Genomic DNA, 24,546 nt, shown 5'->3' on the forward strand with positions numbered 1-24,546 from the left:
GAGGCGGCGACGGCCCCGGCACGGTACGAGGAGGGGGGGGGCACCGGGGAGGAGTGGGATGGGGATGGGGATGGGGATGGGATGGGATGGGATGGGATGTCCGTCCCCAGCGGGCCCGGTGTTTCCCGCAGCCTACAGCAGGGGCCTGGGCCCCGGTACCCGTCCCCCGGTGTCGCCATCCCGGGCCCGGTGCTCGCCGGGGCCTGGCTGTGCCAGTCGGTGGGGCTGAGCCTCCCCCTCCTTCCCCGCCCTTAACACCGTCCGTGGGGCGCGGCAGAGGAACCCCTGAGACGTAGGTCCTCACCGGGCCCAGCGCCGGGCACCGGATAGGTGCCTTGCCGGAGAAAGGCCTGCGCAGGCTGCCGGTACCCACCGGTACCCACCGGCTGCCGTCCCGCCTCGGTTTGCCAGGATCGCCTCACACTGCCCGTCGCCGTGTGCCGAGCCGGCTGCACCTTGTCCGCATGACGTCCGCTTGCCGGGCGCCTCCTTGCCTCCCGATCCAGTCGGAAAAGCTCCTGCCACCAGCTCCCATCAGTCTCCGGCCAAGCTCAGCGGCATCCCCTCCCCGGGGGGGGGTCCCAGCCAGAGCTCGGAGGCTCGTGGGTGTCTCCCTTTGGTTCCCGGCTGTTTTGGGAAGCCTGAGCTTTTGCTGGTGGCGTTCAGCAGTCATGTCCCCGCCGCTGGCTCTTCTGCTGTCCCCTGCCCCGGGGCCGGTTTAAAAGAACTTTTTCTGTGGCGCACCATGCTCCTCGGCCCCTTCCCAGCTGGTGCGGTGAGCACCATGCTCGGGGCAGCCCAAACGCCCCAGGGATGGTTCCCGAGGGTCTCCGGATCAACAGCAAGGGACGAGTGTCCCTTCCCTGCCCACTGCCTGCCAGCCCCAGGAGGCAGCTGGGTCCCTGGGTGCAGGCAGGGCTCTGGCAGCTGCTATTCCCCATGGAAGGCAGGGGTCCCGCAGCCGCCTCAGCCAGCTGCCTTCGCTGGCATCTCTGCCAGCAGTGGGTTGCGGCATTGCTCCGGTCCCCGTCAAATCCGTGGCTGCTTGGGGGGGGGGTGTCAAGGGGGAATTTTTCGGGATCCAGTCGGCACATGGCTCCAGCTGGGTTAGCGGCAGATGGGGGCTGGCAGCGGGGACCCCCCAGTGCCTTTTCCCACTGAGCCCCCCCCACTCCCCACCAGCAGCCAACGCTGCCGGTGCTGCCGTCATGCTGGGGCCAGGAATGGGTCTGTGCCAGCCCTGCCAGCCCTCTGTCACCCAGGGTGACGGCAGCGAGCGTACCCATGGCCGGGGTCAGACATTGTCGCTTCCCTACGGCTGCACCAGCAGCAGCGGCAGCAGCTTTCTGTGCCGTGCGCCTTTAACGAGCGCGGCCTCGGCGCGGTGACGTGGGGTGGCCCAGGGCCAGGAAGGGGAACCGTCGCCTGCCAGCCCTGCTGAAGAGAAGCCCAACAACTTTTCTTTTGTGCGTGGCCGCTGGCTCTCTGGCCCTCCCCGGCTGCCAGCGCTCATGGCGGATTAAACCCCGCGCGCCGACAGCGGCTGCTGCGCGCCCCCGGTAAGGCCCGAACAAAGACTTTATCCGTCTTCCTTGTTTGTTTTCAAGAGGGCCAGGGAGGAGGAGGAGGAGGAGGGAGGCGGGGGAGGCAAAGCTTACCGTCTCCCAACCCCACCGCCTCACTGCAGCGTGTGGTTCCCTCCCCGGCGCCTCGCGAGCCCCCAAGGTGCGAATCCCTGACTCGCGTCGGAACGCGGGCGGCCCAGTTGGGTTCGCCAACATCCGGGAGCTCAGGCTCCGGGGTGGCGGCTGTGACACCCCCCCCGCCGCCTTTCACCGCTTCCTCCCCACGCCGGCCTTGGACCGGGGAGGGGGCTGCCGTGGGTCGCCCACCCTGCCTGGGTGAGCTGCTAGGCTCTTCCTGCAGCGGGACCCCCTGCCCCGGGATAGCTGGGGGGGCCGCGGGCGTGTCCCTCTGGCAGGTTGGCGCTTCGGGAGCTCTGGAGGCGCAGGCTTGCGTAACGCCGTGTTTTGACCGGAGCGGGCGCTGGGGGAAAGAGGCGAAGGACAATGCCGCTGTGGCCGTCACCGCTGCCGGGGCTTGTGTCCCCCCCCCTTGTCCAACGGGACCCTTCCCCACTGACCCCCCCCTGCAGCTCCGCTCCCCGGATATGTGGTTGGAAAGCGTTCATGGCTGCTGCCGTGCTTTGTGCCGACACACCGGGCTCCCCAACCGCTTCCCGTCTGCCATCGCACGGATCCAGGCGTAGCGTGAGCGGCGTGTCCCCACGGAGGGTTGTGTTGTTGTCTCTGGCGAGCACGGCTCAGGGAAGGCGACATTGCCGGCGATGAGCCAGGCTGTGAGCAGGGCAGGAGCTGGGCACTGGCACTTCTGCAGACAGGCTCCGGTAAAATCCAGCTTGGTCCTGGTGGGGTGTGCTCAGTCGGATGTGGCCCTCCGTGGTAGAAGACTATGTTCAGTGCTGGCACGCATGTTTTGCCCGGAGGCTTCAGGTGGATTTCTGGGGAAAGATCCTGGCCCAGGCACGCTGCACCCCCGGCCGTGGGGCTGGGGGGGTGGTGGGTGCCGAGAGGCTGTGTGCTGCAGCTGTGGGGCAGAGGAGTGGGATTTTAGCCAAATTGGAGGGAGGACCCGTCCCGCCAAGGAACCTGCATTTCCCAGCTGAGCTCACGGAGGCAGTGGGAGCTCCGTGTCCCCCCAAAGCCATTGCGGCCAGTGGCTGTGGTGTGCTGGGCGCTCCCGGGAGTGGCTGCGGATTCGGGGCCCCCCCACCTCCCCACCCCGGCAGGTGGTTCTCCTTAGCACCGTCGGCAGCAGGCAGGGAAGCTGGCAGCGTTCCGACGGCTTGGCTGCTGCCTCGCCGGGCTTGTTTGGGGCCAAGTGACCTTTGCAGGTTCCTTCCAGCCCCTGCGGCGGTGCCCGGCCGGGGGCAGAGCGGGCAGCCTGCCTGCCCCCGAGGGTCCCAGCAGCTGGGGGTCATGGCAGCTGGGGAGGTGGGTGACCAGGGAGTCCCGGTTCCCACCCTGCCAGTGTTTTGGGGGCTGGTGGCCACACAGCTGGGAGGAAGCCAGAGCTGCTGTGGGCAGTACCACGGTGGGAGCTCAGCCCCTTGCCGGGCAGGCAGGGCTGGCTCTGGCCACCCAGCAGCCTGGGTTCCCTCCTTTTTCTTTCTCTTTTTAAATTTCCTTCCACCATGAGGTCCGCGGGAGATCCCTCCCCCTGTCAAGTCCTGGCAGCCTGCTGTATTCTCCATGGCTCCCACCACGCTCTCAGCCAGAGCCGGTTGACCTGCCCGGTTTGAGTGCTTGTTTGCTACTGCTCCCCAGTCCTCCTCTGCTCCCCAAGGGCCATGCCGTGATCCGTAGCTGCTTCATCCTGCTGGGGCTGGCTGCCTCTTGGCACAGTGCTGGGGGATTTTTTCCTGCTCTTGCCCATCCCGCAGGACCACTGTGGCTCTTGGCATGGCATCCTTACACATGCCAGATTTTTGTGCTTTGAACCACGCTGCCTTTCTCTCTGAAGTTGGTGCTCATGTTTTCTAGAGGGAGGTGAATTTTCCTGGCATGCCGGGGCTTCCCGGCAGTGATACCGGTTCTCAGCCGTGACTGGCGGCAGGGGGAATGCCATCCCTGGGTGGGCAGCAAGTGCCAACGAGCTGCCAGCCCCTGTGCCAGGAGCCCGCTGGATGCCCAGGTCAGGCTCCCTGCCTCCAGCCTGCCACAGGTAGAGGAGCCCGGTGGTTCGGCACAGCCATGGAGAAGGCCTCGGCCACGTGTGGTGCCCCACGGTGAGGCTGGCGGGCAGGATCCCTCGGGGTGATGGCAGCCACCGGTGCCAGCTGGCCCGAGCCACGACCGGTTGTTTTGTGCCGCCATGGTGTGACCTGAAAGACGGGCCTGATGGAACGCTGCCCTCCTCCTTGGGGGACTGGGGCTGAAACCAGTGGCGAGGGGGACCTGCCTGGGCATGGGATCGGAGCAGGCTCCTGGGGTGCCAGGCCTTTAAATTTCTCTTAAAAAAAATTTCAGAGAAGTTTGGGAGTGAGGGGGAGGTAAGGAGGCACAGCAGGAGGTGCTGGCTACAAGGAGCCTGAGCAGCGGTTTTCCCTTGAGCCTTGTTCGTCAGGATCCTGATCTCCGGGGGTAAATCCTGGGGGGCTGTGGGAGAGGACCTGGCTGCTGCTCGGCAATGCTGCTCCCCGCTCAGTGCCTGCTGAAAAGCAGGAGGATGTTGGCTGCTCACCTCCCTACAACCCACAGCCGGCCAGGCACAGTGGGCAGATCCTCCCTTGACAGACATGAATGCCTGGTGCTGTGTGCAAGCTGTATATTAATGTAATTACTGTGTTTGGCCTTAATTGCCTTTTTTTTTTCCCCCTTTGTTGGCATTCCTAGGTCCGGGCAGTCACCTGGCAGCCTCGCAAAGATGCCTCTTCACAGCGCGAGAGCTGCGGCTCTCCTCACTTGGGTAAAGCCTCCCTCCCTCTCCTCTGCCGTAGCTTGCTCCGTAGGTGGGACATGCTGCTGGGGTGGGTCCCAGCTGCTGCCGGCACCGGCAGCTCCTTGGGGGCACGATGCCGGGGCCGGTCAAGGGATGGATTGTGGCTGGGGCAGGTCCTGGGGCGGCTGAGTCCCTGCCATTCCCGGGCAGGTGGGTGTTTGCAGGAGAAGCCTTGCTCACTGTTCCTGTTGAGTAACCAGAAATGCCGGAACAGCTTGGTCTGGCTGTGGAAACTGCCTGGGATCCAGAGCCGAGCCTGGAGCAGGCAGCAGGCTTGGGAAGTGAGCAGCAGCTGGACCATAAAGGGGCTGTTGGATCTGCCTCACGAAGCAGTGCCATGTCCGAGCGAAGCATCGCAGTGTGATAATCGAGACCCATGCCGGCCTGTCTGGCTGTGGAGCCGTGGGGATTGCATTCAGCTTTTGCCTGGACAGGGCAGGGGTGGTCGGAAGGGCTGGCTTTGCTCTCACACCCAGACCGGTCTTGCTGTCCCCTGCCAGGACTGGGAGGTGGTGGGTGGCACAGCATGGCATGGTGTTGGCTTCTGCCTTCTGACCATCTCACCCCATTTCTAGGTGAACAGCACAAAAGTTTGTCCTGATCCCCTCGATGATCTGTCACAGCTCCAGGACTGCAGCATCTTCATCAGGATCATCAACAAAATGTGAGTACAGGGAGCCGGGATGTGCTCTCCAAAGCACCTGGCTGGCTGGAAGGCAGCAGCGAGCACGTGCTGGGCTGCCTCCCGGAGCCACAGCCTCGGCTCCCAGGAGTCTCCTCCAGCTGCAAGCATGGTCCCTCTCTGGGCAGGGTGGGAGCGGGGGTCCTGGCAGACCTGATGCTGGATCTCTGGCTCCTCCATGTGAGGCTCCGGTAAAGCAACAGCACCTGCGTAAGCAGCACTTGCCGCCGGGTGTGCTCTGAAACCCGCTGCAATGAAACGCAGGGCTTGTGTCTTCACACTGTGGCTCCTTTGCATGTAAACCCACTGCGTGTGGGACGATGAACCTTTTTGGCTGCCTTCCTTGGAAGCCTCCGGACGTAGATGAAGTACCAGGGCTCTGCCTGCAGCTCAGGCTCGAGAACAAACCTACTTGGGGTAGCTGGGAGAGGGTCTGCTCCACTGCCTGCTCTGCAGGCAGGGGCTGCCCATTGTGTGGCCAGGGTCTGCCTGTGGAGCTGCCCAGGTAGGATTTTGGCCAGAGTTTCTGTCATTTGAGGCTTGCTATCACATCTGGCACTGATGTCTGGGCTTACTCCTGGTGTCGAAGCAAAGAGCAGAGGGCTGATACCAGCAGTGCGGGGGCTCCTGGAGCTGCGTGGGAGATGCTTTATTTCCATAAATGCTGCTCGGGTGAGGAAACAGCCCAGCAAGTTTTCCTGAGCCGCAGCCTCGGGATCCTGAGGAAGCCTTGGGTCTGTAAAGCAGCTTAAAGAATGACAGCTCCCACCCCATGAAGCGCTCCTGTTCTCTGGGGACATCAGGCTGCTTCCGAGTATGATACGGGCAGGATGGAGTCTGTTTGCTCTGTCCCGGGAGCCGGGGTGGCTGGGCAGGGGCTGAAGAAAAGCCTCCATCAGGAGCTGCATTCATTGCATGTGAGCAAGGGCGATTAAAGCCTGCAAGCCATAATGGGCATTGGAGCTAGGACCGAGCATGCTCCGCTGCGGCTGTGCGTCGTTAATGAGCTAGTGAGGCAAACTGGGAGGGCGTGAGGCTGCCGCTCAGCGCCGAGCGCGGCTTTGCTTTCAAACCCTTCCGGCGGGAGGCTCTGTGGGAGCCTGTCTGCTATAATTACCTCCTGCACGGTGTAACAAGAGCCTGCTCGGAGCAGGGATCTGCCTGTGGTGGGTGGGGAGGAAGGAGCCGCCTGCACCGGGGATATATTTAGTCAGACCTGGTTAATCTCCTGGGTCTGTGCTCCAGCTCAGATTAGCTGGGATCACCAGCGGCCTGTGCTCACTAAACAGGCCTGACCATAGCTTGATAAGTGGGGGGGCCGCCACGGCAGCCAGGTGAGCTGAGGAGCTCCCTGCAGCACCAGGAGACAGGCTGGGAAATCCGTGAGGATGAGAAAATCCTCATGCCAGCCCCTTCCCAGGGCCAAGTCCCTGCTTTCGGCACCCCGGGAGTAACTGAAGGTACCAAAGCAGTGCCGGTCAAGCACAGCTGGCACAGGTTTTAGGCACACGGTCTCTGAGCTGGCGGCTGTTGAGGAAGAGCATGGTCTCGAATAAGAGCCACAAAAGACAGCTTCAGCTCCCCCGCTCCAAAATCCAACGTGGGCTCCAGGGCAAGCAACCCAGAGGGGAGCGGGGTCCGCCTGTGTCTCCAAAATGGTGACGCTTTGCGATAGCAAGAAAAGCACCCGGTTCCATGTGCGACCCCTGGCCCCCACGGTGCCTCCCCGGCTGGCGGGGATGCCGCCGGCTCCCTCTGCCGCGCCGGATGCCGGGGCTGGCAGGCAGAGGAGGAAGCGGCGGAGGTCGGCAGCGCTCCGGCACACGCTCCGGGGGGGCCAGCTGCCCGGCTCCGTCTGCTCACCAAACGCAGCCATGTTTGCTGGGGCTGTGGGGAGCGTCTGCGCCTGCTCCCGGGCATGGCGTGGTTGGCTTTTGCTTCACCACCCGCCCTGGCATGAGGGCATAGGGCAGGCTGGCGTCGCGTTGCCCGAGAGCCAGCCCCTCGCTCAGCAAGCTCTGTTGCAAAAAAAGCACCATTCGTTTAAATCCCTCGGCAAAACATTAACGCAACCCGTGCACTCTTCTAGCCACAGGAGCGAGGAGGGGGAGTCTGTGCTGGAGCAGCCGCTGCCGGAGAGGATCTCCTTCATCCGTGGCTTCCTGCAGAGTAAGAGCCTCCGCTGGGGGAAGCGGCTGCCCCTGCTCGGTGCCTCCCACCCCTGTGGGGGTCTGGTCTTGTGTCTGCAGGCTTCCCCTTCCCCCAAGTGACCCCCCCGCTGCATCAGCAGCTTCATGAGGTGCAGGCAGAGCTGCTGTGACCCTGTGGCAGCGTGCGGGAAGGAAAGCTTCCCGATGGAAATCCTTGCTGGAGCCCGGGCTTGGTGCAAAGGAAGTCCAGGGGGTGAAGGGCAGGGTGCTGGTGGCTGCTCCGGTGATGCTGCTTTGGGGCAGCATTCCTCACCCGGTGGCTGGCCTCAAGCTGCTCAAATCCTGCTGGAAAACCCTTATCTGAGCAGGAACCCTGGGAGGAGATACGGGAAGTCTCTTGCACTTTTGCTTGGCCTCCCTTGGAAGGGGAGACACTATATCCCACCCTCCATAGATGGGTCTTGGTTTGGGCTGGTGGTGGAGGAGCAAAAGGCGCAGACTGATGCCGAGGGTGAGGTGGGGAGGTTGGGACTGAGGGGCAAGTTGTCAGAGAGGGGAAAAAAGCCCCGTCAGAGTTAATGGCAGAGGCTGAGCACTGGGGGCTCAGCTCTGGAGCCCAGCCTGCCCTGTGCCTCCCCGCCTGTGCCCCTTCTCCTTGGGGATGCATCACGGTGCCTCTCAGCCCAAGCGCGTCACCACGGGGGATGGACACATGCCACAGGCTGGCAGGCAGCGTGCCCAGCGGCAGGGACTCCTGCGTGACTGGGAATCCTGCTTCACGTTGCAGAGCACTGCAAGCACAAATCGGCCACGGAGAACCTGGTCTCGGCACAGAAACTGCTGGAGGGAGAGGAACTGGCATTGGCCAAGGTAACTGCCGGGCACGCTTTATTCCTAGCCGGCACCAATGTGCCGGTGACCGACCTGGGGTCGGTAACGCTTACCTGCCTCGTTCCAGGTGGCCGTGCTGCTCCTGTATCACACCTCCATGAGCTGCAAGAGCCCCAGGGAGTGGTATGAGTTTGACTACAAGACTCAGGTAATTCCTTCTGCGTTCCCCCTCCGGACCAGGGGTGTGGGGGGGAGCGGAGGTGCCTTTTGGGGATGCTCTGAGACCTGCCCTCGTGTTTGGGTGCCCTTGAAAGATGGGGTGGGTGCTGCAGTGCTCTGGGCAATCAAAGGCTTGTGACTGTGAGTGTGGCTACCTGCCAGTGCAGGCACAGGCAGGTGGGGAGCTGCCCGCTGCCCCAAGCCTGCTGTGGTCGTTGCCTGACTGGCACCACTCTGCCTGCGAACCGCAGCTGCTGCAGCAGAGTTGCTGACCCTGTGGCTCCTCTGACACAGGTTGAGCTGGCATCGATCCTCAAATTTGTGCTGGACAATGAGGAGAGCCTGAATGAGAATCTGGAGACGTTTCTGCAGAGGAAAGGTGAGCGCCAGGCCCTGGCTGCCTCTGCTGTGGCACTAGCTTGGAGTAATGGGCCAAGCCTTGCGCAGGCAGAGCAGGCATTGGGCACGTTTTTCTCCTAGCTGGCACCAATGCAGTGCCCTGGTAAGACTGACAGGTTAACGTGTTTGCAGTAGTGATGTCCAAGTGCCAGCTCAGAGTGGGACAGAAACAGTCCATAACCTTGCAGAGAGCAGCAGTGGGATATTGCGAGTGCTGACCACTGCTGGCATCTTTCCATACAGCTCCAAGTGCTGAGCACTGCTGGCATCTTTCCATACAGCTCCCATGCCAGCAGCACCTAACCGGCAAGGATGAGCCTTTTCTAGAGCATAAAAACATTGGGCTTTTTTCCCCGTTTGTGCTGCTATAGCTGCCAAGCCATAAGAGCAGCAACACCATCCAGATCCCTGCACCCCAGGACTGAGCACTACGACATGGTTCCTTGTAAGCTCTTCTTTAAGAGTAGGGCTGCCTTATACCTGTTGGGCTCTTCCCACTCGGCAGCATCCCAGCCTTTGTGGTGCATGCCGCTTTCCCTGGAGGAGCAAGGCAGGTGGGATGCCCACAGCTTTGTGGTGGGAGTGGAGTGCCAGGGCAGGACCGTGGAACTGGCAGGACAGGGATGTAAGGCAGGTTTATGGCTTTCTCGGCTGGGCTGATCGCTGGAATTTGTGGTCCCTGCGCACCTGGGATTTCAGCTGCTAAACCCTCCCTTCTGGTATTAACGTGAAGATCACAACTGCTTCTCCCTTGTGATTTCCAGCACCGCCATCCTCGTCCAGCGCATCCAGCAGCAGCTCTGAGGAGCACTCCCCGCTGCTCTCCCTCCCGCACAAGCGAGAGGTGCGTTTCCTGGAACTGCAGAAGATTGCCTCCTCCTCCTCTTCCTCCTCGTCCTCCTCCTCCGGCACCAACAAGTATGTCCCCAGCCTCTTGGCTGCTGGGGGGGTGAGGGAAGGGGGGGGGAACGGACAAGACAGCTGCTGGGACCCAGAGATGTAGCCAGGGTGCATGCTGACTTGACAGAGACCCCCTTTCTGCCGCGGTGCTGTCCTGTTGCAAACTCCTCAGGCTTGATATGGGGATGTACGGTGGTGGGGTGAGGTCAGGCTGTAATTAACTCCTCTTTGCCTTGCTCGTTTCAGCCTAATGAGCACAGACACTTCCCAGAGCAGCTTGTGGCCCTCTCCTGCCCTGGGGTGGGTTTGGGAGGACCAGGCTTGTGTCGCTGCTGGATGTGCTAAAGGAGTTTCTCTCTAGCAAGCTGTGAATGCTCTGTGGTGGGGCTCCAGCTATGGTGGGAAGTGAGATGGATGCTTTGCCCTGGAACTGGTTTTGTATGTGCATGGCAGACATTTAGAGGCTGGTGTTACTGTAATTGAGATGAGGAGAGTGGCCTTTCTGCTCAGGCGACGAGGATCAGAGTTATTGCTCTGAACCTGCCTCTGAGATGGGGGAACCAGAGCGGGTCTGGCTGCGCGGGGAGGGACTGTGCCCCGCTGTTGGCTCTGGATGACTGAGTTATGTGGTGTGCCTCTCTGCAGCACGCTCTCTGGCTCTCCATCCTCGCCCATGGGGGATGTCATGCAGACCCCCCAGTTTCAGCTGCGACGGCTGAAGAAGCAGCTGGCTGTTGAGAGAGAGAACCGGGATGAGCTGGAGGTGGAGCTGGCAGAGAATCGCAAGCTCATCACAGAGAAGGGTCAGTCGCTAGTGGGATGTCCTGGGGCGTGGGGAGGGCTCTCGAGGGCTGGCACCTCTCCTGGTTTCTGTGACTCTGTTACAGCTTTGACCCCACCATGACTGTGCTCATGCACAGTCTATCCTGCCAGACCCCAGGTGAGCACAGCTTGTGGCTTTGGAGCTTTTCTGCTTCCCAGAGCAGACAGGGTAGCTTGGGGTTTGCTGTGCCTTGCTCCATAGTGGGCCAAGGGGACCCTTGCCTGTTAGTCTGGAACAAAGGGTGATGCAGAAAGCCTTGCTGATGGGAGCCAAGACAGCTCTGATGCTGTTGTAACAACTCTGAGCACCTCTTGGAGATGGCTGGTTGTCCCCCTGCCAAATGATTTGGAGCAGGCTGGCAGGCGTAGGAGTCTCGGCATCCACATCTAAAACACTCTCTGCACTGGGGATTTCCCCAGGCGCATGTGGAGACTGCAGGTTCCTTCTTCCCTCTTGTATTCCCTTACATATCCTGGGCAACAGAAGCCATGACTGAAGCAACACCCATGCTGAGCAGCAGTGCTCACAGCCTGGCTCTTCTGTCTTGTGCTGCAAAGGGTTTCTGTGCAGTGGCTCCTCACCAGCTTGGGAGAAGGACAGGCATCCTCCACTCTGCTGTTGGGGGGGTTCAAGTGACATAAAAAGATGGTAACGGGCCCTTTCTCGCTCCTTCCTCAGAGGCTCAGATCACAATGATGCAGCAGCGGATTGATCGCTTGGCTCTGCTCAACGAGAAGCAAGCTGCAGACCAGCTGGAGCCCAAGGAAATGGAGGAGCTGAGGGAGAAGAATGAGAGGTAATCCTCCAGGGACGTCCGCTCCCTCCTGCTAGGCTGGTCCTTGTCACTCCCACATCCCTGGACTCCGTGTTGTTTGTCTCTTTCCCAGCAACGCACTAAACAGGGATGAGGGCAAACCTCCTCTTGTTCTCTGCTACCTCCTCTGCAGCTGCACCCCGAGGAGGAGATGGCTTCGGCAGTCACAGAATCGTAGAATAGTTTGGGTTGGAAGGCACCTTTCACAGTCATCTAGTCCAACCCCCCTGCCATGGGCAGGGACATCTTCAACCAGATCAGGTTGCTCAGAGCCCCATCCAACCTGACCTTGAATGTTCCCAGGGATGGGGCATCGACCACCTCTCTGGGCAACCTGGGCCAGTGTTTCACCACCCTCAGCTTAAAACATTTCTTCCTTATATTTAGTCTGAATCTACTCTCCTTTAGCTTAAAACCATTACCCCTTGTCCTATTGCTACAGGCCCTGCTAAGAAGTCTGTCCCCATCTTTCTTATAAGCCTCCTTTAAGTACTGGAAGGCTGCTATAAGGTGTCCCTGGAGCCTTCTCTTCTCCAGGCTGAACAATCCCAACTCCCTCAGCCTGTCCTCACAGGAGAGGTGTTCCAGCCCCCTGATTGTTTTTCTGTCCCTCCTCTGGACCCGCTACAACAGGTCCAAGTCTCTCCTGTGCTGACGACCCCAGAGCTGGATGCAGTGCTCTGGCAGGGGTCTCAGCAGAGCAGAGGGGCAGAATCCCCTCCCTTGACCTGCTGGCCGCACTGCTTTTCATGCAGCCCAGGACACGGTTGTGCCAGCCAGCACGCTGCACCTCATGGTTGGGGCGATTATGGCTCGTAGCCCGTTTTTATCGCAGCAGGCAGGGAGCCAGTCCCAAACAATGCAGTGTGTTCTGACAGCCTGCTCCTTACCCTAAAGCCAGCATGGGAACTGCCATCCCTGTTGTGGGAAAAGGGTATGCTGCCTGCGTGGGTCTTGCCTGCCTGGGATAGACTCTGTGTCACTGAAAGCTGTCAGGGTGATATTGCAGCTCCCGACCCCAGCCCCTTCTCCAGCTGCTAGCCCTCCAGTTTGATCCAATTTGATCGGATCCGAACTGGGCTGCGTCACGCACTTGAATTCCGTTGCCTGCCATGCTGTGTCCCAGTCTTTGCCCTGTCCCTGTGCAGTGACATATTTACTTGGGAAGGACGCCCAGCCTCCACTGGCAGGTGCTGTGCCTTTTTTGTCCTTTCCTCACTTATTTCACTTTGCAGAGGGGTGGCTGGAGTCCTGCAGCTGCCTCTGCCCTCGGTTCTGAGCGGTTGTGCTCATGCAAAGCACAAACACCGCTTATCCCTGCTCCACTTTGTGATGTATTGGGACCCAGTTTAGAGCTGAATTTGTGGTAGTTTCTCACCACAGCACAGAGATACTTTGGTACCTTAGCTTTCTCAGCAAAATCCAGCAGCATCTGTCCCCAGCAATGTCCTCACCTGCCTTGTTTGTGCCCTGCTAAGCCGCAGCATAACGACCTCCTCTCCCGCAGCCTGATGGTGCGCTTGCACGAGGCCCTCAAGCAGTGCCAGGACCTCAAGACTGAAAAAGGACAGATGGACCGAAAAATCAACCAGCTCTCCGAGGAGAACGGGGATCTTTCCTTCAAGGTACGGGGCACTGTGTCCTCTCCATGTCCCCACAGCCGAGTTGTTTGTGTTGGGGCCCAGGGGGGAAGGATTTGATGACAGTGACGGCTGCTGGGCTGCTTATGGCTCTGCCACTGGCCTTGTGTGACCTTGACCCTGTGACCAAGCCTGCTTTGGGCTCCAGATCCTGATCCAAAGGGGAACCGTGGTGGAGGAAATAGCGGCCGGGTAGAGTTGCCTGCATGCAGTGCTGCAGGTGCAGGGCATGGGCACCCAGGACCTGGGACGTCTGTGGATGTTGCGGTGCCCAGCGCTCGGGAGAGGGGAGCTGAGCCAAGCCCTGGGCAGCGTGGGCACTCTCTGACCCTCCGCTGGGATGGGGGATTTTTCCCTCCACAGCTGCGGGAGATTGCCAGCCACTTGGTCCAGCTGCAGGAAGCCCTGAACGAGCTCTCGGAGGAGCACAACGCAGCCCTGGCGCAGTCGCAGGAAAAGCAGGGACAGCTGGAGAGCGAGCTGCGTGCTGCCCTGCAGGAGAAGGTGAGGGGGCCCCGGGGTCCCACCTGGGCAGTGGGTGCCCCCTGCTCTGCTGCACCCGTAGTCCCCCCGGCTGGGGGATGTCTCCTGAGGCTGGCTCATGCCCTGACGGCTGCAGGCAGGGTGGAGTGGGCAGGAGCCTCCTGCCCATCTACGCCGGCACACAGGGAGAGGCTGTGCAACAGCCGGCTCCCGTGGGGAGTCTCTCCCTGCTCCTAGGAAGGGTTCTCCATGGTGGGACAGGCTGCTGTCCTTGCAGCGAGGAGAGAAGCCCTGAGCCTGCTGAGACAAAGCTGCCGGAAAGCTTGGCGTCGATTAAAGCTGGGTGACTGCACTGCCCCTCGCTTGGTTCCCTCGCCTCGCGTCATGCTTAGACTCGTGTCTCTGTCCCCAGAAATGCTCGGAAGAGAAGATCGAGATTCTCCAGGGGAAGATTTCTCTGCTGGAGGACCAGCTGGCCAAGCTGGGGGACTGCAGTGCCCAGGAGAAGGGAGAGGTCATGGGGGACATCCTAAAGGTATGGCTGTGTCTCGAGTGAGCCTCTGGCTCCTGCAGCGAGGGCAGGCAGTGCTTGGATGGAAAACTCCTCTAGCTGGGGAGAGCAGCAGGTGCTGGGGGGATGCACGGCAAAGCTGTGTGGGGCAGAGCCGGCTGCTTTCTGCTGTTGGGTGGGGATTGTGGGGCTGAGCACTCTGTGGGAGCCCCTTTTGTGCCAAATTTGGGAATACCACTCCCACGTAGCTGCTGGCTCCCCCAGCCTCCTGTAGCACAGGTTGGTTGTGGAGGGAGAGGCTCCGGCATAGTGAGAAAAGGCATTTGGTCCGAGAGAGCAGAGTGGCACAAGGCTAAGGGGAAAGCGGGTTGTGCTGGGGCGCACCGGGTTTGCTGGGAGGGAAGGCAGGTGCTGGGCAGCTCCTGCTGGGATGCAGTGTGTGGGTCTCTGGTGAGAGTGTTGGATGCAGCTTGAGTAACGCCTGGGGGTGTCTGTGTTTTGTTCCCCCCCATCCCCACTTCTCTCTGCCAGCTGGAAGAGCTGAAGCAGGAGGTATCCAGCCTTGCCGCTAAAGGGGCTGAGCTCCAGGCCACCGTCCTGCGGCTGGAGGAGGAGAAGCAGCTGCGGGAGGCAGCCCTGCAGTCCGAACGCGGCCGCTTTGAAGAGGAGAAGCAACAGCTGGGCAGCCTCGTCGCTGGCCTCCAGAACTCTCTCTCTGAGAGCCACCGGGCCAGGGAGAGGCTGGAGCAGGATCTGCGGGCACGAGAGGCTGGCGAGCCCCAGGGCACCCCGCTGCAGGGCCAGGGGGCCGAGGCAGAGGCAAGGAGTGAGGGGGAGGCCGGGCGGCTGGCTGCCCTCAGTGCCCAGCACGAGAAGACCCTGCAGGAGAGGGACTCTGCCCTGCAGCAGCTCCAGCACCTGCAGGAGGCCAACGCGTCCCTGAGCAGCCAGCTGCAGGCCATGGCGCAGGCTCAGGATGCCAGCCAGGAAGAGAAGGCTGAGCTGAGCCGCAAGGTCGGTGAGCTGGAAGCCAGGATCCTCGAGCTCGGCGCCCAGCGGCAGCAGGGAGCAGCGGAGGGGCTGAAAGCCCAGCTGCGGGAGCTGGAGGGCAGGCTGAAGGAGAGCCAGCAGAGGCTGGCCGAGAGGGAGAGGCTGGCCCGGGAGAACACGCGCCTGCAGGAGCGGCTGCTCTTCTTGGAGGAATCCCTGCGGAACACCGAGGGCATCCTGGAGGACGAGAAGAGGCGGGCGGCCGAGAGCCTGGAGGGCAGCCTGGCCAGGATCGCCGAGCTGGAGGCGGAGAGGCAGCAGCTGGCACAGGGCCGGGAACCATCTCTGCAGGAGCGGGGCGAGGAGCCTACCAAGCGCCGGGTGCTGGAGGAGAGCCGGGAGAAGCCAACGGGAGCCTCGCCTGCTGCCAAAGCGGAAGATGGAGAGCGCGGGCGGCTGGAGGAGGAGATGCGGGCGCTGAGCCGGGAGCACGGCCGGACCTGCCAGCGGCTGCAGGCTGAGCAGGAGAAGGCAGCCGCTCTGGAGGCCCGGGCAGAGCGCCTGGCTGCCGAGCACCAGGAGAGGCTGGCTGTCCTCCAGGCCGACCTGTCCAGTGCCCGGGCGCGGGCGAAGGAGAAGGAGGGCGAGGAGCAGAAGCTGAGGGCCGAGGTCTCCTCCCTGCGGGAGAAGATAGCCGTCACGGAGCAAGCCACAGCCCAGCGTGTGGCCGGGCTGGAGGCAGATGCCCGGAGAGCTGCCGAGGCGCTGGAGGGGGTCTCCCAGCAGCTCTCCCAGGAGAAGCTCAAATCCAAGGAGCTGGAAGCTGCCGTGGAGCGGCTGCGGAGCACGGAGGCAGAGCTGTCCCGGGTGGCTGCTGCCGGCAGGCAGCGGGAGCTGGAGCTGGAGGCGGAGGTGAAGAAACTGTCTGGAGAGTTGACCGTGCTGGGCACCAGGCTGGAGGAGATGCTGCGGGAGCACCGTCGGGACCTGGCGCACCGGGAGGAGGAAGCCGAATGCCTGCGGCAGGAGGTGGAACGGGCCAAGGCGGACTGCGCTGCTGAGCGAGCCCGCAAAGCAGAGCTGGAGGTGCAGCTGCAAAACTCCCTCAACGAGCAGAGGGTGGAGCGGTCGGTGCACCGGGAGGAGCTGGCCCGGTCCCGGGAGCTGATGGAAGAGAAGGAGGGGGAGCTGGATGAGCTCCGCCGGAAAAACGTCTTGCGGGGCGAGGAGTTGAGGGACCTGCAGAAGACGGTCAGCAAGCTGAAAGGAGAGCTCGCCTCGGCAGAGGCGGCCAAGGAGCGGGCGCCCATGGCGGACAACGAGCTGCAGGGCTTCTCGGAGGCCACCCGGAGCAGGGATGCGGAGGGGGACAGCGTCAAGGCCACCTGCTCAAAGGAGATGTCCCTCAAAAGCTTGGAAGAGAAGACCCGTCACAGGGACCAGGAATCCGGCTCGAGCCAAGACCTTTACCAGGAGAAGCTGAAGGAGACCCAGGCACTTCGTTTGCAAGTGGAGGAGCTGGAGCAGAAGTGCAGGGAGCAGCAGGAGGCTATGGCCACCCTGGAGCGAGCGGCGGCCGAGGCGGCGATAGCGGAGCAAGCGGAGCTGGAGGCCTTGAGGAGGGAAGCGGCCCAGCAGAAGGAGAAGGCGTCGGAGCTGCAAAAGTTGCTGGAGGCCTCGAGGTCGGCGCAGGCTCTGCACAACAGCACCGTGGAGGCCCTGCGGAAGGAGCTGCAGGAGAAGGGCAGGGAGCTGATCCAGAGCAAAACTGCCATCACCGCTGCCGAGAAGGAGCTGGCGTCCCTCCGCTCCGCGGCGCAGGAGAAGGGCCGGTCGGAGGAGAGCTGGAAGGAGCAAGTGTCCCAGTGCGTCCAGGAGATGGAGAGGAAGAACAGCCTGATCGGCAGCCTGGAGCACGAGGTCTCCATCCTCCATCGGCAGGTGACGGAGAAGGAGGGGGAGAGCAAAGAGCTGAAGCGCCTGATCGTCGCCGAGTCGGAGAAGAGCAAGAAGCTGGAGGAGAGGCTGCGGGTGCTGCAGACGGAGATGGCCACCGCCGCCTCCCGGGCGGCCGAGAGGTGCTCGCTCATGAAGGTGGAGGTGCAGCGGTGCCAGGAGGAGATGGAGAAGCAGCGGTTGGCCATCGAGGCCCTGAAGAGGGACCGCCATTGCCAGAGCGAGCGGGAGGACGAGCTGCGTCAGGAGGTGAAGGTCTGCCAAGACAAGTGCATCCAGAAGGAGCAGCTCCTCGCCGCCTTGCAGCAGGAGCTCGGCAGTGCCCAGGCGCTCGCCGGGGAGCTGCCGGCGCTGAAACACCTTTGCCAGCAGCTTCAGGCCGAGCGTGCCTCCCTGGAGAGCCAGCACCGCCAGGACCTGGAGCAGAGGGCGAAAGCCCTGGCCGCTTTGCAAGCAGAGCTGGCGCGCGCCAAGCTGGAAGCGGCCGAGGTGCCCTCCCTGCGGGAGCGGTCGGCAGAGCAGGATCGGGCCATCCAGCGGCTGCAGGCGGAGACGGTGGAGCAGGCGGCGCGGCTGGCGGGGCTGCAGCAGGCCAACGCTCGGCTGGCCGAGGAGAACCGTGGGCTCGGCGAGAGCCGGAGCCGCGGGCAGCAGCGGCTCGAGGCAGAGCTCGGCCAGGCCGTGGAGCGGCACGCGCGGGAGCTGGAGCGGCTGCGGTCGGCGTCGGAGGAGCTGGTGGCCGGCAGTCGGCGGGAGGCGGAGGAGGCGGTGCGGAAGCTGGAGGCGATGAGTAACGAGTACGAGAGCAGCAAGGCAGCGGCGCTGGAAGAGAGGAGGAAGCTGCTGGAGGAGAGGCAGAGGCTGACGGCTCAGGTAGGGGTTCCTGCGACCTCCCTGCCGGGCGGGCTGCAGGTGGGGGGGAGCCCCCTGGGAAAAGGGGCGCATTTGGTCTCCTGCGCACCCCTGAATCCTCATCCTCCTGCTCAGCCCAGGAGTTGGGGGTCTGGGACGCGCTCCCCAAGTGATGCTCGGGTGTGAAGGGGACGGGCATTCCTGGGAAAGGCAGCCCAGTCTGTGCCGGCTGCGTATTCACTTCTGCCTTTTGTGCTCGCAGGTGGAGCAGCTAGAAGTGTTTCGGAAAGAACAAGCTAAGCAGGTAACGCATGCGAAGTGCTGGCTGCTTAAAAGGTGACAGTGCATGGCCCTAGCTGCTGCCGCTTCCCACCGGAGCCACCTTCTCTCGTGAACTGTTTGTGGTGGGGACCCAGCCATGGGGTGCTTGATTCCAGGTCTTTGCGCTTGCGCCTTTGCCTCCATGGAGTAGGAACGGGGGTCCAATCCTGCTGCCTGCCCACTCAGTGGTGCCTGTGGCTCGGCACGGCTTCTCGCTCTCGCCTTCCCAGTGTGGCTCTGGGGCACGCTGCGGGCAGCACGCTGGCAGTGACCGGCTGCCGAGAGCATCTAGGACTCCTTGACACAGGACCTCCTGTGACACCTTGTCCTCAGAGAGAGGGGATTTGGGGGGAGCTGGGATACCCCATTCCTTCTGTCCATCCCTTTTTCCCACCCTCTTTAACTGAGGTTCAGCTCCTTGCCCAGCTGGCAGGAACGGCTGGTGCCTGGAGGAGAGGGCTGTGCAGTCCAGATGTGGCCAGAGGTGGGATGCTTTGCAGCAGCATCAATCACAGTCGTGGTGTGGGTTAGCACTTGGGAAATGAAACTGGAAAAGCCCCGTTTCCCTGCCCAGCTTAGTTTGCCCCTTCCAGTCCCAGTCTGAGCTGCTCAGGGACCCCACAGAGGCCTCATGGCTGTGACTGGTGGGGCTGGGGTCTCCACTGAGTGTCCCCTGGAGCAGGGAGAGCCCAGCCAGGCCGGGCAGGAGCTTGCAGCAGCCGGGGTCTGGCAGCCATCTCCCCTTGCTGAGAGTGACAGCCGACCCATGGGACCGCAGCTCGCAGGCACCCGGGCAGTGAGCGCACTCGCTGCCGAAGGATTTACGAGCCGCCTGCCCACGCCTGGGGCTCCTGCCGTGGCTGGGGTCCTCATGGGGTTCCTTGGTCCTCGGCCCTTCCATGGTGTCATGTCCCGCAGGCACGCTGAGCGAGCTGCAAGCAGCCACCCTCCACTCTCAAACCGCAGCAGCATCCCCTTGGGGATGGGATGCTTCTCCCCCCAAAGCGGGCATGGGCCCCCCTCAAGCTGCGTGGCTTGAGGTTTGGCATGGAGGATGCCCGTGGCAGGCTGGGCATCCTGCTCTTACCCCGAAAACAAACAGCTGGCAGCAGTAATGCCTGCTCCGGAGACAGGGCACTGCGTAACTGCACCATCTTCCCTCGCCCGCCCGCCTAAAGGGGTCTCGGCTCCGCTTCCAGCTGCTCCTTACGCTTGGGTAGCACAAACCTCCTCCCTGCAGAGACTAACGTGAGGTGGTTGGCTGTGCTGCTCGCTGGGGAGCACAGCCTGGAGCTTCCTTGGCAGTGGGCACTGCTGAACAACCCCCCCGGGCCAGGAAACCTCCTCCTGGTCCTGCCCCTGGCGCTGGCCAGAGAGGAGGGACGTGGTTCTCCACAGGAGGGTTGTAGACGGGAGTGTTGTGCCTGGAGCTGGTCTCACTGAGCCATGCTCTTCCAGGTGGAGGAGCTGAATAAAAAGCTGACCCAGCATGAGAAGACCACCCGAACCCAGCAGCAGAGAGTTAAGGTAAACAGGGACCAAAAACCTGGGGGCTGAGCTCTTGGACAGCCCTGGAGCTGTTGGTGGCTGCCCTGGGGTCTCGGTCGGGCAAGGTGGGGGTGCAGGGTGCCTCTGAGCCGGTCTCTTCCCTGCCCGCAGGTGCTGGAAGGGGAGCTGCAGGCAGAGACCACCCGTCAGCAGGAGAAGGTGGCAGAGCTGCAGGCGCAGCTCGCCCAGAAGGAGCAGGCAGCCGAGCACTACAAGGGCCAGGTATGCCAGGGGCTGGCACAGCCCCGCCGTCCCCGTCTCCCTGGGCAGCACGCTGCGGGGAAGCTCGACGGGTTTTCTCTCCTTGACGTCCTAGATGGAGAAGGCAAAAACTTACTATGACGCAAAGAAGCAGCAGAACCAGGACCTGACGGAGAAGCTGAAGGCCATGGAGCAGCTGCAGAAGGAGAACACGGAGCTCCGGAACGAATCGGAGAGGTTGGCCAAGGAGCTGCAGCAGAGCATCCTGCAGGCCAAGGAGTCGGAGCTGAGCTGCAGGAACCTCACCAGCCAGGTCCGCAGCCTGGAGGCTCAGGTGGGCACGGTGCAGCAGGGCTTCACCCTCCTTCTCCTCATCCTCCTCCTTGCCTCCGTTGCCGGCTCGCTTGGAGGATCCAACCCTCCCTGCTTCCCACCCAGGTGGAGTTTGCCGATCGGCAGCTACGGGAGCTCGGCAAGTTCCAGGTGGCAACGGACACGCTGAAGGGCCGGGAGACTTTCCGCCAGAACCCTGCCGATCTCAGCGCCGACAGCCTCGACCTCAGCCTCGACGAAGCGCAGCCGCTCAACTCCACCAGGTACCGACATGCCACAGCTCGGCGCAGCCCGTCCTGCCATCAGCGCCACAAAACCCCGGTGTCCCCGGTCCTCTCTGTTCCCCGATGGCCCGGTAAGCCGGTCAGCGCTGCCCTCGTGCCCCGTCTTTGTAGGAAGCCTGGCCGCTCGCAGTCGGAGGCCTCGGCAGTGCCGCCAGGCAGCGAAGAGTCGCCGGTGTCCCGGCGGCTGCCGCGCAAGGTGGAGTCCCTGGAGAGCCTCTACTTCACCCCCATCCCCAGCCACACGCAGTCCCAGCTGGAGAGCAGCGCCGGCTCCCTGGGCGACCTCTCGCTTGACTCTGGGTGCAAGACCCGCTCGGCCCGGCGCCGCACCACCATCAACATCACCATGACGAAAGTGAGCGGCCCCTGGGTGCGGGGCAGGGAGGGATCCGTGGGGCAGGATCTCCATGCTGAGGACAGGGTTGCGCGGTTTGCTGTGCCCTGCAGCCTGGGGACTCTCTGGGGACCAGAGGCAAAGACAGGGATGGCTTTTAATCTGGTTCCTCCCCTCCTCTTTGCCTCTTACCTACGGGACAGCAGCCGGGCAGGCACAGGTCACCCCATGGGCTGCTCCAGTCCCTGCCAAGGGTCACCCTGGGACAGGCTGGGGGGTTTGATACCTGGTTGGGGGTAATCCCCGGTATCCATACAGGTTGGGGGATGAGGGGATGGAGAGCAGCCCTGCAGAGAAGGACTTAGGGCTACGGGTGGATGAAAAGCTGGATGTGAGCCAGCAGTGTGCGCTCGCAGCCCAGAAAGCCAACCGTGTCCTGGGCTGCATCACCAGCAGCGTGGCCAGCAGGTCGAGGGAGGGGATTCTGCCCCTCTGCTCTGCTTTGGTGAGAACCCACCTGCGGTTCTGCGTCCAGCTCTGGGGTCCTCAGCACAGGAGAGACATGGGCCTGTTGGAGCGGGTCCAGAGGGGGGACATGAAAATGATCAGAGGCTTGGAACACCTCTCCTGTGAGGACAGGCTGAGAGAGTTGGGGTTGTTCAGCCTGGAGAAGAGAAGGCTCCAGGGACACCTTATAGCAGCCTTCCAGTACCTAAAGGGGGCTTATAAGAAAGATGGGGACGCACTTTTTAATAGGGCCTGTAGAGATAGGATAAGGGGTAATGGTTTTAAGCTAAAGGAGAGTAGATTCAGACTAGATACAAGGAAGAAATGTTTTAAGCTGAGGGTGGTGAAACACTGGCCCAGGTTGCCCAGAGAGGTGGCCGATGCCCCATCCCTGGACATGTTCAAGGTCAGGTTGGACGGGGCTCTGAGCAACCTGGTCTGGTTGAAGATGTCCCTGCCCATGGCAGGGGGGTTGGACTAGATGACCTTGAAAGGTCCCTTCCAACCCAAACTGTTCCATGGTTCTATGAACTCTGGATTTCTTCCTCCCAGAAACAGGCCAAGACCGAGGAACCGGACAGCGCCAACGTCTCCTTCTGCAGCATCCCAGCGGCACGGCCCCCGAACGCCACCCCCGGCAAAGGCCGGCTGCGCTCAGCCACCTCCACCCGCTCCCTCGCCAGCTTCCCCTCCCAGGACTCCCTTGTCAAGCTGGAAACCTCCTCCCCGCAGGAGACCCCCGGCAATTCGGCGCTGCTGGGCCTCCCCGGCTACCGGCCGGTCACTCGCAGCTCCCTGAGACGCTTGCAGGGGGGGAGCAGCTCCAGCCTCGGTACGTGGGGGCAGGTTGGGTGGCTGGGCTGCTGGATGGCAGACTCTGTCCTGTCTTGGGGAGGCGGGAGGGGGCATTTCTTGCCTAGGACCCCCACTCAGCCCTCCCTGCTTTGGGTTTAGGCCGGAGCAGCATCTACCTGGGCACATGCCAGGATGAGCCGGAGCAGCTGGACGACTGGAACCGCATTGCGGAGCTACAGCAGCGTAACCGAGCCTGCCCGCCTCACCTGAAGACCTGCTACCCCCTGGAGAGCAGGGTAAGGGGAGCGGGGACGAAGGGCCTGCCCCTTCCCAGCCTCTGCTGCCCGCAGGAGGTGGTGAGGGGGATGGAGATGGGCTGGCGGGCAGCCCTGGGGGCACACAGGGCTGGGGGGAATGTTGATGGTCACCCCTTGGCAACACCTCTGCATCACCTCCCCAGCCCTCAGACTCCCTGGGGACCATCACGGACGAGGAGATGAAGACAGGTGACCCGAAGGAGACGCTGCGGCGTGCCAGCATGCAGCCCTCGCAGATCGCCGCCGGCACGGCCGCCCGGCGCAACACCCTGGGCACAGTCTGGGCCGGCGGCATCACCACCCGGCAGCAAAGGAAGCGCCTCTCGGATGAGTCCCACCAGGGCCCCGACACCCCTGAGGTGAGCTGAGCCTGCCGCAAGTACCCTGGCTGGTCCCCAGCTTCCCCAGGAGCCAGGCTGGGGACAAAGGGGAGTGGTGGACAGCTGCAGATGTTCTCCAGATGTGGAGGGGGCTGCTGGGCCCCTGGGAATGGCTCCTCCTGGGGTAGAGCTGGCAGGAGGCAGCTCAAGCAGCAAAGGTCTGAGCCTTCTGCCTTCCCTGCGCCACTCCCCAGGCTCTGCTGTCCTCGATCCCTGTCCCTATCCCCTCCCCGCAGCCCCTCGGTTCCCCTCCTTGCCACCAGCTCCCTGGGAAGGGTGGCCCTAGGGCTCTCGTTCCCCAGGTGACAGTCCCGGCTTGTCCCCTCTTTTCCAGTCCAAGAAGCCGACCAGCTGCTTCCCGCGTCCGCAGACCCCCCGGGACCGCAGTGAGCGGCGCAGCTCCCAGGTCAGCCGGAGGAGCGAGCAGCAAGCCCCCAGCAAGCAGGTGAGGGGCTCGTGCTGGGCAGCAGGGCTTGGAGCAGCGAGCTCCAGAGAGGAAAAAGTGGCAGGGACCAGGGACCCCCCCATCCTGCCCTGAGCTCACGGTCCCGTGTCCTCCTCCGCAGGCTGAGAGACGCCAGTCGATGGCGTTCAGCATCCTCAATACCCCGAAGAAGCTGGGGAACAGCCTGCTACGCCGGGCAGCCGGCCGGAAAACCACCACCAAGAACTCGCCCCGCGGCAGTGCCCGCCGCTCGCCCCGCATCGCCACCGCCAAGTCCCCCAAGGGCAAGGTAGGTACTGGCAGCCCCCTGTGGTCCCAGAGCAGGCACAGCCACCCCCAGGGCTCTGGCGGTGGGTTGGTCACAGTCGCTAACGTCCCCTTTTTGCTCTGTCCCTTCCAGGCCAGTCGCCGATCGCTCAAGGACACGAAATTCTGAGGTTCCCCCGTCCCCTGCTCTGCCCCCTCACCTCTCCCTAGCCCCCCCCCCAGTGCTGCAGGCACGTCCCCAGGGCCCAGCAGCACCGGGGGGGAATAGATGGGGCCACCTTCCCCTTGTGACACTGCCCTGCACGTCCCACCGATGCCCCTGGGGCTCCCCCGAGTGTGGCAGGGCCCCAGCACCCTTCCTGCTGTACCCAGCATCGCCCTGCTCCTGCACCCGTCTAGGACCTAGCCCAGGGCAGGGGGGATGTGCAGGGGACGAGGCCAGGAGGGGGTTGTTCCCCTGGGGGCTGCCTGTGGGCTGGAAACACCCGTGGGTGCAGGCAGTGGAGTGCAGAGTGTGACCCCGATATTTGTGCACAGCACCAGCCCTTGCTGTATGGTTGTGCCAGGCTGGGGCTGAGCCCTCCTCAGGGGGGATCCTGCAGCCCCAGGGACCGGGACAGAGGCGGGATGGAGCATCCCCAGGGCCACCACACTCCTCCCTGTGTTTGGGAGCCCCTGCGGATGGGGGGGCCAAGCCCCAGCAGGGCAGGGACTGACACCCACCCTACCTGCAGTCGCAGCCCCAGGCAGGATCCCAGCTCCCCCCTGCCTGTTCCTGCCCTCAGCAGGGGTGGGGTGAGGTGGCATTTTTAAAGTGTTTCTACTTGTAAATAAATTGTATTTTTCTCCTGCTCTGGATGTTCCTGGTTTGTTCCTCCCAGGAGCTGTTTGTGTGCTCACGGGCCACATACGCTGGCTTTGCTGGAGTGGGGGAGATGCTGCTGCTGTGGCATCGCCTACGCCAGCTGCGGGGCCAGCTTGGCAGCGGGGGTCCTGAGGGGAGGAAAAGCGTGACCACCTCCTCCTCACTGTCCCCACTGCTG

At 62.8% G+C, this 24,546-nt stretch overlaps 1 protein-coding gene across 3 annotated transcripts; it reads left to right on the top strand.

Annotated features, from left to right (window-relative positions):
- Window positions 1–2: 2 nt before the first annotated feature.
- On the top strand, window positions 3–24,355 carry NUMA1 (nuclear mitotic apparatus protein 1). 3 transcript variants are annotated; one of them, XM_069808721.1, is made up of 26 exons: window positions 1,375–1,559; window positions 4,416–4,488; window positions 5,097–5,185; window positions 7,293–7,372; window positions 8,141–8,223; window positions 8,312–8,392; window positions 8,698–8,782; window positions 9,567–9,720; window positions 10,348–10,505; window positions 11,204–11,321; window positions 12,847–12,964; window positions 13,343–13,483; window positions 13,875–13,997; window positions 14,505–17,792; window positions 18,034–18,075; window positions 19,551–19,619; window positions 19,752–19,862; window positions 19,957–20,175; window positions 20,280–20,437; window positions 20,570–20,813; window positions 21,852–22,131; window positions 22,254–22,390; window positions 22,555–22,770; window positions 23,126–23,236; window positions 23,358–23,525; window positions 23,637–24,355. In XM_069808721.1, exons 2-26 carry the CDS (start codon window positions 4,447–4,449, stop codon window positions 23,670–23,672), a joined length of 6,351 nt encoding a protein of 2,116 aa, XP_069664822.1. In that variant the 5' UTR covers window positions 1,375–1,559; window positions 4,416–4,446; the 3' UTR covers window positions 23,673–24,355. The 3 variants fall into 3 exon arrangements, with proteins under 3 accessions (XP_069664821.1, XP_069664822.1, XP_069664823.1); XM_069808720.1 differs by lacking the exon at window positions 1,375–1,559 and adding an exon at window positions 3–23 and having other exon boundaries at window positions 23,358–24,355; XM_069808722.1 differs by having other exon boundaries at window positions 1,385–1,559; window positions 23,358–24,355.
- Window positions 24,356–24,546: the final 191 nt, after the last annotated feature.

This window comes from Haliaeetus albicilla, chromosome 20 (genome assembly GCF_947461875.1).
Source record: "Haliaeetus albicilla chromosome 20, bHalAlb1.1, whole genome shotgun sequence".
NCBI lineage: Eukaryota > Metazoa > Chordata > Aves > Accipitriformes > Accipitridae > Haliaeetus > Haliaeetus albicilla.

Coding starts and splice junctions, on each gene's coding strand:
- NUMA1 (XM_069808720.1), top strand. CDS start 4,447: ATGCCTCTTCACAGCGCGAGAGCTGCGGCTCTCCTCACTTGG. Junction 8,783..9,566: donor GACGTTTCTGCAGAGGAAAG/GTGAGCGCCAGG, acceptor TGTGATTTCCAG/CACCGCCATCCTCGTCCAGC. Junction 20,176..20,279: donor TCCGCAGCCTGGAGGCTCAG/GTGGGCACGGTG, acceptor CTTCCCACCCAG/GTGGAGTTTGCCGATCGGCA.